An 18,305-nucleotide genomic window follows, 5' to 3' on the forward strand; every position below is an offset into this window, starting at 1 on the left:
CTTTGGAAGATCCTAACTTTAAATGTTACAGATCTGGGAGTCCTTTTTGTAGGCATAAGAGTCTCATCCTTTATTAGCTGATACTTAATTCTTCCACTTCGGAAATCAATACCTGAGGCATACGGCTTTGCGTTAACCTCTGGTTTAATCAGCATTCTTCTAAGTAAAATGTTGAAGACATTTCAGCTGTCTAAACAAGGGCTGTCTAAACGGAGAGCTTTTCAAAGATCGGAGTTGGAGGCAGGTGACCAGAGACTGGACAATTACTTGGCAGAATATTATAGATTCTCTCTCTCTCTTTTTTCCATTCTTCAAAACTTTAGGAAACACCTCGTCCCTCAGCGACGTGCAAGGACCTAAAGACCCAGACTGAATTTCGAGAGTTTAGCTAAATGATCCAGCCCTGGGATTCTCCGAATTCTTTCTGGCTGGCTGGACCTTAATTTTAGGCTTTGTGAAGGGTGTTCCTATGCAGATGAACGACGGGAAACTCAGAAAAAGAAAACTCGTTTTAATTTGATGTCAATTAATTACGTTGCTTAAAACTACCCATCAAGCCTACGTGGGGTTTTGGATACAAAAATAAATTCTTGCCTAAGGAACACTCTAGGGCGGAGGAAGGAGAGACAATTGCGGGCAAGGGTATGTGTTAGTCGCTCAGTCGTGTCTGACTGCGTCCCCATGGACTGTAGCTCACCAGGCTTCTCTCTGTCCATGGGATTCTCCAGACAAGAGCACTGGAGTGGGTTGCCGTTTCCTTCTCCAGCGGGCAAGGGAGACTAGGTGAAAAAAGCAACGTCTCCTAGTCTTCTCCGGGTTTGGCTCGTTTATTGTACTGCTCGATAGGTACCTAACCCCCGAACTTCTACTTGCGGCGTTAGCGCCGCCCGGGAGACTAGAGACATGGGATACTTAGTAGCCCGGAACCTCGCGCGCGCGGTTCCGGCAGCAGCGCGCCCGGGGAAGCCTTTGCGTGCCGCACCGCCCTGCGCCATGCCCTTCAGCCTGGCGCTCGGAGGTGAAAGTTTCAGCCTGGGCCCCTGTAGTGGTCCCTGTGGTTTTCTTTGTAGTTGAAGGCCTGAGGCCAGGCCTCAAGTGGAAACGGCGTCACCATGATGACTGGACGGCAGGCCCGAGCGCCCTTCCAGTTCCTGCCTGATGAGGCCCGGAGCCTGCCGCCGCCGAAACTGACGGACCCGCGGCTTGCCTTCGTAGGCTTCTTGGGCTACTGCTCCGGCCTGATTGATAACGCGATCCGGCGGAGGCCGGTGCTGTCGGCCGGTGAGGGCTGCGCGGACGGGATCGGCCGGGAGGAGCTGAGGTCGTAGGGCTGAGGGCCGGCTCTGCCTTAGGCTGCCTGGGTGCCTCCACTTTTCCGGGCCTTTTCGCGTTAACTGGCCCCGTCTCGCCTGTCTCGGGTATCCGGTCCCCTTGAGCGTCTCAGAAGCGGGCCGGCTAGAGTGTCATTTCAGGAAACAGATGCAGTGCAATCCACGACCTCGCAGTGAGTCTGTGAAGGACCCCGGACGGAACTGCTTGCTCCCCTCTCAGTTCGCTTTGTAGGGGTGCAAAAATGAGCTCTCAGTCTATCCAGTGCTCTACTAAACCTACGTTATAGCATTTAGTCATCAAACGCCGTGGGGTAAGACAGAGCCGGGAGCATTAGCCACAGTGGGGAAACAGCCTTAGAAAGGTTAAAGCAGCTTGACCAAGGTCGTAAGTAGCACAGTCTGTTTGTAAACCCCAAGAGTAGACTCTTTGAGAACCAGCACTTCTCAGATTTAATGTGCATACTGATAAGTTGAGGGTCTTGTTAAAATGCAGATTCTGATTCATTAGCCCTGGAGAGAGAGAGGCCTCGTGGTCCCAGTCTCCCAGACACTGCTGGTCTGGGGACCTCACATTGAGTAGCAGGCTGTAAGTTACTAGGCTGTCTTTCCCAGTAAGTCCGTGTCCACCTGTCGGAGACTAGCCGTGATAATAAGTGACACACTGTGTGCGTGCCCAGTCGTGTCTGACTCTTTGCGACCCCCATGGGCCCAGCCTGGCTCCTCAGAATTCTCCAGGCAAGAATACTGGAGTGGGTTGCCATTTCTTTCTCCAGGGGATCTTCCTCACCTAGAGATGGAACCTGCATCCCCTGCATTGGCAGGCAGATTCTTTACCTCTGAGCCACCTGGGAAGCCCAAGAGACACAGTAGCTGTGCTAAAGTCTGTGGATTTCCCAAGGGAAAAGAGGGAAACTTTATAAGAGATATTTTTGAATTTAGCCATGATCTGTCAGAGGAATTCTTGGAGAGAGCCTTCCAGGCCATGGGAAGCTACTGAGAGTGAATGGAAGCAAGAGCATGAGGATGGGAGGGCAGTTGATGATGAGTAAGTGCAGAGTAGGGTGATAAGGCAACAAAGATTTAGGTAGATTGTGGCCATTTATTCTCCAGGCAGTCAGGAACCTTACATAATTTTTGAAAGCTGCAAGAGGAAATACAGTGATTGGACTTGTGTTTTAAAAGGTTGACTTTGTTAGAAACTGGAGCCAAAAAGCCCAGTTAGGAAGAAAACTAATTCAGTGGTTCAGGAAACCAGGAGAAGGAAATGGCAACCCACTCCAGTATTCTTGCCTGGAGTATTCCATGGACAGAGGAGTTGGCCGGCTACAATCCATGGGGTGGCAAAGAGTCGGGTACGACTGAGCAACTTACACTCTTTCAGGCAACCAGAAATCACTCCCTTGTGCCTCTTTTGCCTTCCAGGTGTATGTATGCCTGGAGGTTGACTCCCAACCCACCAGATATCAGCATTTCCAAGGGCTCAAATAGACTTGAAATCCCATCTGCCTTGGACATGACCCCACTCCACAGAAATGAGTGATCTTTGTCCATTTCTGCCACTAGGAACTATGGAGTGTTCTCCCTTTTTATCACAACTCCACACCTGCCCAGGCCTGTTACTTGGTGTAATGGAAAGAGGTCCACTTTGGAGTTAAATGGCCTTGCCCCACTGCTTCCCATTTCTGTCACTTTGGGCAAGTTACTTGATCAGAGCTTAAGTTTCCTCACCTATAAAGTGAGAATAATTCATCTTTGCAAATTTTTTTGTGAGAATTAAGTGGGAATCTATAGGTAAATGCCTGGCACACAGAAGGTGCTAACAGGTTTCCCTTTGCTTAGCTCTTGTTGCACAGTTTACCGTATATTTGTTGAGTCCTGACTGAGCTTTTTCTCTGTGCCAGACAGTGTTACACACTGGGTATGGGAGGAGAAATACTGACCTGCTCTTGAGGAACTCCTAATTGGGTCAGTGAGACAAGCAGGTATGAGTCTAGGTGTGACAGGTGTTTTGATACCTGGGTGAGCAGACAGTACTTTAGGAGTCTGAAGAAGGTTCAGATCAGAGAGATGGTGTTCCAGAAGAAGAAAAGATTGGCTGAAATTTGAAGTTTGTATCACTTAATCTCACCTTGCTGTTGTCAAAGAATGTATTGTGCCTTTTCTGGGAGACCGAAGAACATAGTGGTTAAGAGCACAAGCTTTCAGATTTGATGCACCTCCTCCTCCCTACTCACCATTTGATTCTGGAGAAGTTACTTATCTCTGTGTGCTTTAGTTTCCTCATCTGTGAAATAGGGATGGTATCTACCTCTTTGTGTGGCTGTGAAAACTAGGGGAGATGATGAATGTAAAGCACTTAGCCCAGGCCTAGGGGTCAGAGTTCCTGAGTTTCCCTTGTTGCTTTGAAAAATTCAGGCCTTGAGAACTTTATTGAAATCATTATCCTCAGCAGCATTTATTGAATGCATACTGTATTTATCTAGTTCACTGTCTGCCGAATAGTAATGCTCAGTGAGTATTTATTGAATGAGTGTGTAGATAACAAGGAAATATAGAACCGTCCAGAGATTTACAAACCAGATGGGCATATCTATGAAAAAGATGAATTCTGATACAAACTTATACAGATAGAGTAGGAGGAATGGGGAAGGAGGAATACATGGTGGATTTTTTCCAGCTGTGACCATGGAGAGTATCTGCCATTTTCTAGGTAGTTGGGATATCTGTGCAAATCTTTTTCAAGTACACAGAAAATACTAAATACAGTTTTTTCTTAAGCTTTTCTCCCATCACCTATTTTTAAACCCTTGTTTCTGGATACCGCTCACCTGCCCTAAAGTTAGACTTAGTATCTAAGTGTAGTCTGCAAAACTTCATCTGTATTGATTTCTAGTCTAACGTAAGAGTAATTTATTGTGTTCTGCAAAGAGCACTGTGGCTTTCAAGTTTAGGTCAACTGAGTAAAGGAAAAAAGAGGAAAATGATTGTGAAGGGATTGTGTATATGGTGAGAGGGAGACCACTGCTGAAAGAGAAGAGGCTAGGGAAATTGGGACTTGAGAAGAGGCCAAGCCATGCCTATCTTCTGTGCAGGATATGGGTAAACACAGAAAGTCTGGGTCTGTTATCTGTGTAGTCCAGTGGCACATGGGAAAACGCAGCACACTTTGCTGTATTACAGGTGGCTGATTAGGGGAAGCAGTGGCTGGGGTAAGTGCTGTGCTATTCAGTGCTAAGTCAGTGCAGTCGTGTCTCTTTGTGACCCCATGGACTGTAGCCCACCAGGCCCCTCTGTCCATGGGATTCTCCAGGCAAGAATATTGGAGTGGGTTGTCATGCTCTCCTCCAGGGGATCTTCCTGGCCCAGGAATCGAACCTGCATCTCTTATGTCTCCTGCATTGACAAGTGGGTTCTTTACCACTAGTGCCACCTGGGAATCTCCTTTCTGGGTAAAGTGAAGTGAAGTGAAGTGAAATTGCTTGGTCGTGTCCTACTCTTTGTGATCCCGTGGACTATAGAGTCCATGGAATTCTCCAGGCCAGAATACTGACGTGGGTAGCCTTTCCCTTCTCCAGGGGATCTTCCCAACCCAGGGGTTGAACCCAGTCTCCTGCATTGCAGGCAGATTCTTTACCAGCTGAGCCACAAGGGAAACCCAAGAATACTGGAGTGGTTAGCCTATCTTCTCCAGGGTATCTTCCCAACCCAGGAATCGAACCAGGGTCTCCTGCATTGCAGGCAGATTCTTTACTAACTGAGCTATCAGGGAAGCTGCTTTCGGGGTAAGGGAGAATGCAAAATAGTCTGAGCACTATCCAATCCCAGATCATAGTGATATTTTGTATTTTTATTGTTTTACAATTTTTCCCAAAACACTTTTAATAGCTACTGTGAAAAATGGTTAGGTATTATTATCTTTGTTTTAGAGGTAGTAAATTGATTTGCCCAAGGCCATTCATCCATTTATTGCATATTTATTAAGTGCTGTCTGTGTGCTAATATACAAAGATGAGCGAAACATTGACTTTGCCTGGTAGTAGAGGGAGAAATAATTACTATAGCAGTTTACATATCATGAGGGATGAATTCATCCTTTTAACTCAAGGAAAGTTTTAGGAAGGCTTCTTAGCAGAAGTGTTGTGTGAGTTGAGCCTTGAAGGATCAGGACATTGCTGGGCAGAGAAGTAATCAGTACATGATGTATAGAAGTATGAAGGAACCTAGGTTATGTGAGGAATTAGAAGTAGTTCAGTGTTGCTGGGCACAATATGCATACCAGGGAGTGTCAGAAGATGAAGGTGGAGGAGTCAGCTCATGAAGGGCCTGGGAGGTCACCTGCGGGAGATTGGGGTCTTATTAACCATCATTGAAGAAGGGACTGACGAACTAATTTGTGTTTTAGTAAGAATTCCTCTAGTGACAGGGTAAAAGCTGGAATCAATATGGAGTAGAAAATGAGATGAAAGGTAAACCAGTTACATAAATGAGCATGAGTTAAGGGAATATTTATCAGGTAGAATCGACAGTGACTGAATGTAGAGGATAAGGGTGGAAAAAAAAAATGATAATTAGTATGCTTATTACCCAGGACTTGGATTTCTGGGTAAACGGTCTTTTAGGAAAAAGATATGAATAGGAAGGAACTGAGTTGGTTTGGGAGAATTCAGGTTATCGTATCTGTCAGATATTTGGATATATTTGTTCAGATAGGTATCTGAGTTAGACGTTACTAATGGGTTACCAGTACTTGGATAATAGATAAAACTATAGGAATGAAAGCCTGTGTGGGATATGAGAATGGCTGGGAATAGGCATAGCTATAAAATCTACACTTAGCCTTTTGTAAAAAAAAAAAAAAAAATTTATATCAAGTTAATACCTTTGGATCTCCCCTTCACATTTAAAATTTTGGCTTTGTAGATCATGTGATTTGATCCTCTCCAGTCTTATTATAACAGGATGATTTTATTTTTTTGCTGTGCTGAATAGCGTGTGGGATTTTAGTTCCCTGACCAGGAATCGAGTGCACACCCCCTGCAGTAGAAGCATGGAGTCTTAACCACTGGACCACCAGGGAAGTCCCAGTAGGATGATTTTTTTAGAGATAGTTTTTGAATAGGTAGTACTTGTAAAATTAGAAAATTCAGAGGATACAAGAGAATGAGATGTATTTGTAGTACAGTGTACTGTTTTAGTAACCACTAGATATGTAAATACAAATCAGTATTTGGAGACAAACCGAACTGCTCTTAGACCATTTGTGGAGGGCTTTAACCTCTACTCATCATGTCCTGAACATGTCCTGGAATGCAAGTTAGTGTAGGTCTAAGGTCTAAAGTTAACCTATTAAAAAAGAAGAGCTTTTTTTTTTTTTTTTCCTGTGTCAGTCTACCATTCAAGTTTTTGTGCTTATCCACCTTTATCCTTGAAGAAACTTATAAAACATGAATTTAAAAAATTTTAGGTTCTGTTCATAGTTACATTTGTAGACAAAATGTTGCTTTTCATAGTTGCCAGATATCCTTAGGAAGATGTTCCATGGTCATGGCTGTGTGTTCAGAATACCCATATACAACAGCTTTTTTTTTTTTTTTTTTTTTAAAGAATGTTGGAAGAAATTACAAACTGTATCTAAAACATTAAAAATGTGATTTTTTAACACACAAGACTAATTTTTGCTTTCTTTGAAATTTGTGGTTTCAATTTCAGGTTTGCATCGCCAGCTTCTATATATTACTTCCTTTGTTTTTGTTGGATATTATCTTTTAAAACGTCAAGACTATATGTATGCTGTGAGGGACCATGATATGTTCTCATATATAAAGTCACATCCAGAGGATTTTCCTGAAAAAGGTATTTCAAGTTCATTGTAGAAAACTTTCTTGCTCTGTGCCATTTTCCCTAGTTAATCTTTCGCATGCCTGTGACTTCAGGCCTCCTGTGTTCTGTTGACTTCCACCTCTTTGTCTGTAGACCAGAATTCTCTTGAATTCATATATCCAGTTTCTGGCTGAGCACCTCTGCATCCCTCAAACAGCAAACAGGACTCACGTCCCCCCTGCTCACCCAGACCTCCTGGGCTTCTGTGTCCTGCTCCGGTGAATGGCACTACCACCCACCTGGGTGCTCCAGCCAGAAGCCTGGGAATCATCTTCACGGCTATCTCTGACTTCTCATTAGTCATCAAGTCTTACCATTCTAATCCCTAAATAATTCTCAACTTTGAACTCTCCTCTCTGCCATTGCTACCACGCTGGTTCAGGCCCTGGTAATCTCTTGTGTAGACTCCTGCACTTGCCTCCAGCTTACCTCTGCTTTTGTTCTTAGCAAAAATCACATCTCTCTGGATAAATATGGATATGCTTAAATAGCTATCCATTACCTTTTGGATAAAATCAAGACTCCATTAAGATGGCTTTTTCCCCCCAGGCTGATTGCCTGGTGTAAACACTTAACTAAGACTTTTATCCACCCCATTACACACACAGACTGTGTTCCTCACTGGACTGTAGCTTCATCTCTGTTTCTCCCGCCTCCAGCCCAGAACCTACACATAGTAGGCATTTAATAAATAATGCCTGGCCTGACCTACACAGAGCCCTGCCTCATCTTGGGTCATTCAGCTCATGCCGCTTGAAATGCTGTCCTGAGCCTGCCCTGTGTCACTGCGTGCATGCTGTGCCCCTGAGTCTTCCTCCTGCCCCATCTCCACCCTGTGCACCTACAGATTCCTGCTCAAGAGTCATCGTGCTATAGACAGGAATTTTCTGACCACACTCTACTTATCTTTGTGCAACTATGAATGTAACTGTAATACAGCTGTTTTCTTGTTTATATTTTATACAAATATGCAATATAGATATTTGCATACGTGAATGAATGAGTATAGGAAATTTTTAAACTTGTAATTTTATAGATTTTTAGATTTTCCTATTTATGTAAATATGTAAGCATTTCAATTTAAGCATTTTAAATCTCATCAGACTGAATGGTGATCTGTAAGGTCCTACTTAACTCTGAAATTGTATGATTCTTAATAATAATTTCCTTATCCTTCAGTCATATATGTGATGTTTGTGGTGGATCAGAAGGGTACAGATTTTTTTTTTTGCTTCCACTCCTTCAGCCAGGATCCCTCTGGCAGCACTTTGCCTCTCTAGACAACCATCTGGACATCACCATAGACTCTTTCAAAGCAGTTCTTCATTCAGTGGAACAAAATGCCTGGTTGGGAAGCTGGGTTGAGGACTAGAAAATAAAGCAGTTCTTATAAGAATATTAAGTGTTAATGTTTCTTTAGGAAGTATGATTTTTTAAACATGATTTTAAAATCTTTTCTGATTTTTCTTTTTATAGATAAGAAAACTTACAGGGAAGTTTTTGAAGAATTCCATCCAGTGCGTTGAAGTCTCCAAAATGCTTGCTCTGGTTTCATTGATACCAGTTATTTCTGTATTTTGTTGAACTGTTTCTATGACATCTGAAGTTTATGTTAATCTCTTAATGTTAACACCTTGTGATTAAAATGGTCATTATAAGCGCTCTGACTCCTTTTTGTAAAAAAAAACAGTTTATCAGAGAATGGTCAGTTTCCATTTAGCTAGTTTTGAGAAGACATGTGGCAGATTTTAAAATGGAGTTTAGTTCTAGTTCAGAGTTGGCAGTCTAATAGCCTGTGGGCCACATCTGGCTCACTGCCAGTCCGGTTTTATTGAACACAACCAGGCTCATTTGTTTACATGTTAATGGCTACTTCCTTCTGCAGCAGAGTTGAGTGGTTATGACAGAGACCTTATGGTCTGTGAAGCCTGAACTATTTAATATATGGCCTTTTACAGAAGAGTTTCACCTGCTCCAGTTCTAGTGCAAAGTGAACCAAGCAAGCCAGATGATGGATGGTTTTGTGAGTCATGTAGAATAATTTTGACTCAATTCTAAGTAGTGGAAGGTCACTAAAGGTTTTTAAACAGAGAAGAAACACAAACTGGAATCAAGATTGCCGGGAGAAATATCAATAACCTCAGATATGCAGATGACACCACCCTTATGGCAGAAAGTAAAGAGGAACTCAAAAGCCTCTTGATGAAAGTGAAAGTGGAGAGTGAAAAAGTTGGCTTAAAGCTCAACATTCAGAAAATGAAGATCATGGCATCTGGTCCCACCACTTCATGGGAAATAGATGGGGAAACAGTGGAAACAGTGTCAGACTTTATTTTTCTGGGCTCCAAAATCACTGCAAATGGTGACTGCAGCCATGAAATTAAAAGATGCTTACTTCTTGGAAGGAAAGTTATGACCAACCTAGATAGCATACTGAAAAGCAGAGACATTACTTTGCCAACAAAGGTTCGTCTAGTCAAAACTGTGGTTTTTCCTGTGGTCATGTATGGATGTGAGAGTTGGACTGTGAAGAAGGCTGAGTGCCGAAGAATTGATGCTTTTGAACTGTGGTGTTGGAGAAGACTCTTGAGAGTCCCTTGGACTGCAAGGAGATCCAACCAGTGCATTCTGAAGGAGATCAGCCCTGGGATTTCTTTGGAAGGACTGATGCTAAAGCTGAAACTCCAGTACTTTGGCCACCTCATGCGAAGAGTTGACTCATTGGAAAAGACCCTGATGCTGGGAGGGATTGGGGGCAAGAGGAGAAGAGGATGACAGAGGATGAGATGGCTGGATGGCATCACTGACTCGATGGATGTGAGTCTCAGTGAAGTCTGGGAGTTGGTGATAGACAGGGAGGCCTGGCATGCTGCGATTCATGGGGTTGCAAAGAGTCGGACACAACTGAGCGACTGATCTGATCTGAACATGGTCATGGTTATATTGCTGAGCTCTCTGCAACACCATAGAGGGTGGTTTAAAAGGAAGAAACTCACAACCAGGAGAATAGCTAGGAGACTGATACAGCAAAGAGGTCTCAGCTCTTAGTTGGGACATCCTGGGGAAAGTGAGCTCAGTAGCTAACACTGTCTACAGTGGAAAGTGGAAGTATTAGTTGCTAAGTTGTGTCCGACTCTTTGCAACCCCATGTACTGTAGCCCTCAGGGCTCCTCTGTCCATGAAATTCTCCAGGCAAGAATACTGGAGTAAGTAGCCATTCCCTTCTCCAGGGGATTGAACCTGGGTCTCCTGCATTGCAAGCAGGTTGTTTACCATCTGAGCCCCCAGAGAAGCCCATCTACAGTGGATAGAAGTAAAAGATCCCACATAACTAGAATGAGGTTTTACTCTTTATGGCTTATCATGTCCAAAAACTTGTCCAGAGTTTTTGTTTCTAAGCTCAGATTTCATAATCAGATTAGGTTTTGGAGATCAATAAAATTGTTTACATGTGATTTGAGATTAGGTGGCAGTATGTAAGCAGATGGACAAAATCACATGGTTCCACCTCTCTTCTCTTGAGTCCTACTTGTTAAAAATGAAATCATGTCTGAGAAAGTACTTTAGAAGTTAATAAAGATATGTACAAATACAAGGTATTTTTACTGCTGCAATAAAGAAGTTTATAGTCTATCTCTGCTCAATAGGCATAGGAGTGTGAACCACTCAGAGTTGAGGACTTGGCTTCTTAGTTCTGTAGGGTAGAAAGTAAGGGAGGACTAGAACAAATAGAAGGTGAGGGTGGGAGAAAAAATAGACCTATAATATTAGCTCTCACATGCCAGATGCTTTTGACTTACTGTTTAATTTTCAAAGCAACTTCATGAGATAGGTTAACACCATCTCCATTTTATAGATGAGGAAATTTAGGCCACGATTGCAGTTAATGACTGCCAAGAGAGAAGGATGTGAACTTCGGTTAGTCAGATGCTAGAACTTCTGTTTCTACTGTAACACACTGACCAGGTGACAGACATATGGTCCCTCATGAATCACTGGCTTCCACCCCAAGCTAGTAAGAGGAGCGAGGAGTTGTGAACAGCAGCAGGCAGCCTAACGGTGACGCGGTGATGAGTCCAGGAACTGATGCTCAGAGGAAGGTAGGGAGGATTCCCAGACATCCAAATCATCGCTTGTAGTTGCAGGTCCAGGTCTTTCTGGTCTTAGCGTCATCAGGCTAGCAAACTGCACCATGTCTTCATCATAGGGACTGCCTTCTGTCGTGGAGTAAGCTGTGGGTGCACAAATTTAAAAAAACAAGTCAGTATAAGTTCACACCATTAAAGTGCTGTCACATGTCTATTGAAATAGGAAACCTATTGAAAAAGCACAATGGTGCTGTTTGTAGAAAAACCCTAGTGGCCTTACAGCACTATGAGAAGAATCTGGTTGTCAGAGCTGCAATACATCATCTAGCTTCATCTCTGCCTTTTACTAGCAGGAAAACTACAGAAAGGTGAAATAAGTTGTCCAGGGCATAAAGAGATCAGTGCAGAGCCAGGACAAGAAGCTAGATCTTTTTTTTTTTTTTTTAACTTTTGTTCAGTTCAGTTCAGTTGCTCAGTCGTGTCCGACTCTTTGCAACCCCATGAATCACAGCACGCCAGGCCTCCCTGTCCATCACCAACTCCCGGAGTTCACTCAGACTCACGTCCATCGAGTCAGTGATGCCATCCAGCCATCTCATCCTCTGTCGTCCCCTGCTCCGCCTGCCCCCAATCCCTCCCAGCATCAGTGTCTTTTCCAATGAGTCAGCTCTTCGCATAAGGTGGCCAAAGTACTGGAGTTTCAGCTTCAGCATCATTCCTTCCAAAGAAATCCCAGGGCTGATCTCCTTCAGAATGCACTGGTTGGATCTCCTTGCAGTCCAAGGGACTCTCAAGAATCTTCTCCAACACCACAGTTCAAAAGCATCAATTCTTCGGTGCTCAGCCTTCTTCACAGTCCAACTCTCACATCCATACATGACCACTGGAAAAACCATAGCCTTGACTAGACGAACCTTTGTTGGCAAAGTAATGTCTCTGCTTCTCAATATGCTATCTAGGTTGGACATAACTTTCCTTCCAAAGAGTAAGCGTCTTTTAATTTCATGTGTGCAGTCACCATCTGCAGTGATTTTGGAGCCCCCCAAAATAAAGTCTGATGGTGTTTCCACTGTTTCCCCCTCTATTTCCCATGAAGTGATGGGACCGGATGCCATGATCTTCATTTTCTGAATGTTGAGCTTTAAGCCAACTTTTTCACTCTCCACTTTCACTTTCATCAAGAGGCTTTTGAGTTCCTCTTCACTTTCTGCCATAAGGGTGGTGTCACCTGCATATCAGAGGTTATTGATATTTCTCCCGGCAATCTTGATTCCAGCTTGTGCTTCTTCCAGCCCAGCGTTTCTCATGATGTACTCTGCATAGAAGTTAAATAAGCAGGGTGACAATGTACAGCCTTGACGGACTCCTTTTCCTATTTGGAACCAGTCTGTTGTTCCATGTCCAGTTCTAACTGTTGCTTCAGCCACCACAAAAAAACAAGTTAGAGTGTGTTGAAGTGTGTTACAGTGTAAAACTGGCTGCTCTTGTCTTCCAAGAGGTTTGGCAGGTCAAGGAGTGACGTATCTCACTGCTCTGCCATCCCTAATTCTTACCTCCTACCCTGGCTGCAGAATTCTAAAGTGCTAATGAAATCTGTAGTGTAGAGGAAAGGAATTAGATGTGAGTTAGGCCAGGGTCCATTCACATCTTGGCTTTGCCATTTCCTGAGTAACCTCAGACTCATTTTCTCTCTCAGACCTCCAGGTTTTTTCATGTGTTAAAGGGAATTGTAATTCCATTAGATCATTGATATGCAAGTAATTTTAAACTATAAAACTGTTCAAGTGCCAATCCTTTTACTAATACCTTTATTATTCAGTGAATAAACTGAAACCCAGAAAAGTGAGCAAAAACAAGGCTGCACAGCTCATTAGTGGTGGAATCAGAACTTGAACCCAGAGCTCTTGACCCAGCCCCCTTACAGTCAAGAAGAACCTCTGAAAGGCCACTCAGGGAGCTTCAAGAGGAGAGGGACACAGAGTTGAAGTTGGCAGTTGAGGTGTAGGTTCAAAGTTGTTTAGTCACTGAGTCATGTCCAACTCTTTTTCAACCACATGGACTGTAGCCCCCAGGTTCCTCTGTCCATGGGATTTTCCAGGCAAGAATACTGGGGAGGATTGCCATTGCCTTCTCTAGGGAATCTTCCTGACCCTGGGATTTAACTCAAGTCTCCTACATTGGCAGGCAGATTCTTTACCACTGAGCCACCTGGGAAGCCAGGTTTGAGGTAGGGAAAGGGAAAATGGCTGAGCAGAACTCTCTAGACTGTGTATTTAGAGTCCATGTGTACTACCCATCATTACAGAGTAGCCTCAGGAAATATGGCAGAGACTAAATCTGACGGAAAGAACACCCAGATCAGACTTCCCTGGTTAGGAATCTGCCAGCTAGTGCAGAGGACCCAGGTTTGATCCCTGGTCCGGGAAGATTTCACATGCCACGGAGCAACTAAGCCCGTGTGCCACAACTACTGAGCCCACACACCTAGAGCCTTGCTCTACAACAAGAGAAGCTACCCCAGGGGCTTCCCCTGTGGTCCAGTGGTTAAGAATCAGCCTGCCAATGCAGGGGACACAGGTTAGATCCCAGGAAGATCCCACTAAGCCTGTGCGCCACAACTACTGAGCCCTGTGCACCCTGGAGCCCATGCTCTGCAACAAGAGGAGCCACTGCGGCGAGAAGCCCGCACACCACAGCTAGAGTTAGCCACACTCACCGCAACTACAGAATGCCTGCATGCAGCAACGGGCACCCAGTGCAGCCAAAACTAAACAAAGATAAAAATGTCCAAGTGTTTTCACATTTACTGTAAAAAAAAAAAAAAAAATAGAAGCTACCCCAGTGAGAAACCCGTGCACTACAACTGGAGAAAGTCCATGCAGCAACAAAGACCCAGCACAGCCAAAAAAAAAAAAAAAAGAATGCCCAGCTCTGGGGCCAGTCTTGCTTTTTTTATCCCCTTACCAATTATGCGGGGTTTCACTGGTGGCTCAGCAGTAAAGAATCTGTCTGCAATGCAGAAGACTCAGGTTCAATCCCTGGGTCAAGAAGATCCCCTGGAGAAGGAAATGGCAACCCATTCCAGTATTCTTGCTTGGGAAACCCCATGGACAGAGGAGCCTGGTGGGCTACAGTCCATGGGGTCAAAAGAGATGGACACAACTTAGCGACTAAACAATTATGTGACTTTGGGTGAGACACTTCCTCCATCTGGATTTAATTTTCTTACAGGTAAAATGAGGATAAAAGTTCTGCCCAAATACTTACATCGGGTGCTTTGAGATTCCCACGGACATGGACATGGTTTATCACCAATGAAGCCAGCTAATGGGAACAGGGCTGGCATGTGACACAGGATCAAAATTGGCAGGTGTTGTGGCCAAATTTCTCCCATCTACCCAGGAGTGACCCACCCAAGACCATCCCAGATCCCCTTCCAACCTCCTACCCTGTGTGGCACCACCTGCTTGTCTAGCTTCCTTCACCTACACCTCACAACCCCAACCCTTCTGGGCTCAGATCCCGACATGTATGTATATGTCCTCTCAACTGGGCTTACCAGCAGGCATGCCTCCACGCCGGTGTGCCTAGTTTGAGTTAGAGTGTCCACAAGGTGGTCCTTTAACTTTCCGCGTGGCTGGCTGCAACTTGGGATGGCCAGAGCACCTCTGCTAGTTCCGGGACTCTGGTGAACAGCCTCACTCATGTACCCCAGCAGCTTCACCCATGTATCCCAGATGCCATATAAATATAATTCTCCATACCCCATAACTTGAAAAAACGTTGGAAGCAGTGCCACACACACACAAAACTCACATTCAACACCTGAGTAAACACGAGCCTTGGGTAAGGTTCTTCATTTATAAAATAGAAATAATAAAAACCTATCTTCCTAGAATTGTTAGGAAGATTAAATGAGTTCATCCTATCTCAAGCATTTAGGGACTATATTGACATTTATTATGTGCTCAAATAGAAGCTATTATTAATATGTGACATCAGAGGTTCTTATTTTAGAATTCATGGATGGGCCTCTGAAGCTGCATATACAGTCATATATATGTCTATATGCCTAGATTCTGGGGAGAGAGTTCTTGGCTTTAATCAGATTCTTAAAGAAGTCAATGGTGAGAACACATTTGTTCAGTTCATACAGCTCCAAATATTCACATGAAGTGATGCAAAACATTAGTTGCTCAGTCATGCCTGACTCTTTGCAACCCCGTGGAATGTAGCTCACCAGGGTCCTCTGTCCATGAAATTTTGCAGGCAAGAATACTGGAATGGATAACCATGCCCTTCAGGGGATCTTCCCGACCCGGATTGAACCCGGGTCTCCTGCAGTGCAAGCAGATTCTTTACCGTGTGAACTGTCAGGGAAGTCCAAATATTTGCATACTGACTAATAAATGCATACAAGTGCACATAAGGCATGCACACACCAACCACTTTTCCTTATGTTTCCATAATAGTTCACCATGATTACTCACCAATTCTGGCTCAGAAGGAGAGTAAGACAGGCCTGGCCTTGGGCCTTCCTGGGTTGTGGTCTCAATACTCAAAAGCAAGGGTGGCTGTCTGAGAGCCGGGCTCACCCTCTCCCACTGGGTTCACCACTGCTCCCTCTCCTCCCCTGGAATGCCCTCGATGGGCATTAACACAACCACTATTACCTTTCCTACATGGCCTGTCCCATTTTCTCCTGGTATCTCCTTGTCACCTCCTCAGCTTTCAGGGTAAGATGGGTGAGGATATGATGAAGGCTAGCGAAGTGCAGGTGGAACTGGGCTTCCAGGTCCAGCTGCCCCAACACGCTCTCCTCCTCAGCCTCTTCCATCTCTCCAGCTTCAGTCTCAGCTCCGTCGGCTTTGCCACCTGCCACCTTGGCCTGCCACTGCTGCCGGGGCAGCAGCCCGTGCTCCACATCTATGCGGATGGCCTTGAGCATGGTGAAGTAGCTGTAGAGATCAGAGGTGCCCGCCTGGGCCTGGTACCCATGTGTGCTCAGCTGCATGTCCCGCAGAAGACTGGGGATCATCACCACCTGCTCCATGTTGCTCACCACGGCCAAGTACCGGTCCATGACAGTCAGCAGGCAGTTCTTGGGGTAGCGCTTGGTCAGCACCTGCATGATGGCTTTATCTTCCATATGGAGTCCCGCAGACTGCCTCGGCCTCTGTTTCCAGGCTGTTATTTTTATGTCAGTATGCACAGCAGTTTGACAGGATGCCAAGACCCAGCCTGTAGGTCAACACAGCCCTCTTTTAGGCAAATCCTAGGGCTTGTGTCCCAACGTCCTGTATCAGGTGATCCATCTGCCCAGTGACAGAACTGCCAGGCTTCTGACTGTCATTTCAGTGTTCTGTGACTGCCTCAGTAAGAGCCCGGCTCCTCCTTCATCAGCTTGCAGAGCCATTTAGAGGGCAGCCTTTTCCTTTGGCAGCTGGTGCACTTGACCCCGAGGCAATAATTAATTCTCTCAGGTCATCTAAGACCAAGCTGCCCATTGGCTATCTGTGTCTTAATGCCCAACTTGCTTCTTTCACTTGGGTGCCTCAGCTGTGAAATGAACAAGGGAAGAGGGTCATGCAATGAAACAGCTTAGTGTGGAGCAAAGAGCTCTTGGAGGGGAACCAGAACTCCGGTTCTGCAATTTCTCAGTCGTGTGTTGTCATCGTTTGCTAGTTAAAACTTAAGAGCACTCACTTTGCATCAAGTACTACACTGAGCTCTTTTCACCCAGTCCATACAATGAGTGCTTTAACATTCTCATTTTACCAATGAGAAAACTGAGGTGCACACAGCTAAAGTAACTTGCCCATGGTGCCTTTGGGGCTGGGATTCCAGCCTGGGACCACCTCTCTCTCACCTCCAGTTAGGAGTCTAGACTGATGTGTGAAGTTGCGTAAGTTATACAAGTTAACAGGATCCATCTCCTTGTCTGTAGATTTGAGGTGTTATTGTAAGGAGACAAGGCTAAACAAAATGCTTTGTAAATCACAAAATGTAGTCCCCAGATGTATTATCCATTCAGTTGCTGGATTAATGTTGAGATCCCTCTCAACTCTAGCCTGTAATCCAATGAGTTATGAAGCTTCGTCTTCACCATTGACCCAGTGTTTCGGCCAACAGTCTTGAGAAGATAATAATCCCTTGCATTGCCACATTTTCACAGTTGGCAAACTGTGTTTGCTAATAATGTGTTCTTAATAATTAGAAAAATGAACCCTAGTGAGAGGTTCAAAGTTTCACAAGTTAGTAGCAGGGTCAAGTGAACAAGGCCTTCTGGGTTCTGAGTCAGGCCCTGCTTGCAACCCCACTTTGAGAGGAAAGATTTACTAAGTACCTTCTGCCCCAGCATGGGAGGAGAGAGGAGGAGGAGCGTGTGGGAGGCCATCTTGTCTCAACTAGGCTACTTTCACCCCCACTCCAGGGCAGGGGCCCCTCTGCACCCTCCTGACTGGGGCTCACCCACTGGACCACTTCCTTCTACTCCTATGCCCGGAGCCATGAGATTGTTTGTCTTTGCATTGAACCGGAATCTAACTCGCTACACAGCCCCGCCACCCCTCCCCCATGAAATCAAAACATTCACCCTATCCAAAAGTCATGGGCCTTAACTCTGCTTATATGAGCACAACAGGATAGTGTGAAAAAACCATCTTCCAGCCTTTAACTTGCTTAGTCACACTGCAGATTGAGCAGAAAAACATTAGTGTCCCCCTTTCCAAATGAGGAAACTGAGACTCAGGAAAGGGAGTCTCAGACATGACAGGAGGAGGCCCAGCCCAGCTCTCCAGGCCTCAGAAGAAAGTGACAGCTATCCCTCTCTCCAAGCCCCCTTCATGGGCTGGCCAGGCACATGGCTGCAGATGACCTGGGGTCACCCTGCATTGGACAGTTGGCCTTGCCTCTCTAAGGCCCAGAGGGCAGTCAAGTCCAGCCATGGGTCTGCTGTGAGAGCAAAGCTTCCACTTGTAACCCTTTCTGTATTGCAGGTTGTAAG

The 18,305-nt window shown here is 45.0% G+C and overlaps 2 protein-coding genes across 2 annotated transcripts; one reads left to right on the plus strand and one right to left on the minus strand.

The window, feature by feature from the left end:
- Positions 1-959: 959 nt before the first annotated feature.
- On the plus strand, positions 960-8,869 carry NDUFC2 (NADH:ubiquinone oxidoreductase subunit C2). The gene is made up of 3 exons (XM_006077391.3): positions 960-1,281; positions 7,041-7,184; positions 8,688-8,869. The coding sequence occupies exons 1-3, from the start codon at positions 1,113-1,115 to the stop codon at positions 8,735-8,737; spliced, it is 363 nt and encodes a 120-aa protein (XP_006077453.1). The 5' UTR covers positions 960-1,112; the 3' UTR covers positions 8,738-8,869.
- A 2,128-nt stretch (positions 8,870-10,997) lies between these two features.
- On the minus strand, positions 10,998-16,564 carry LOC102407323 (thyroid hormone responsive). Its single transcript, XM_006077389.3, has 2 exons — positions 15,973-16,564; positions 10,998-11,443 (listed from the first exon to the last, which is right to left on the minus strand). Exon 1 carries the CDS (start codon positions 16,446-16,448, stop codon positions 15,978-15,980), a length of 471 nt encoding a protein of 156 aa, XP_006077451.1. The 5' UTR covers positions 16,449-16,564; the 3' UTR covers positions 10,998-11,443; positions 15,973-15,977.
- Between the last annotated feature and the right edge of the window lie 1,741 nt (positions 16,565-18,305).

The sequence above is a fragment of the Bubalus bubalis genome, chromosome 5, assembly GCF_019923935.1.
Source record: "Bubalus bubalis isolate 160015118507 breed Murrah chromosome 5, NDDB_SH_1, whole genome shotgun sequence".
Lineage (NCBI taxonomy): Eukaryota > Metazoa > Chordata > Mammalia > Artiodactyla > Bovidae > Bubalus > Bubalus bubalis.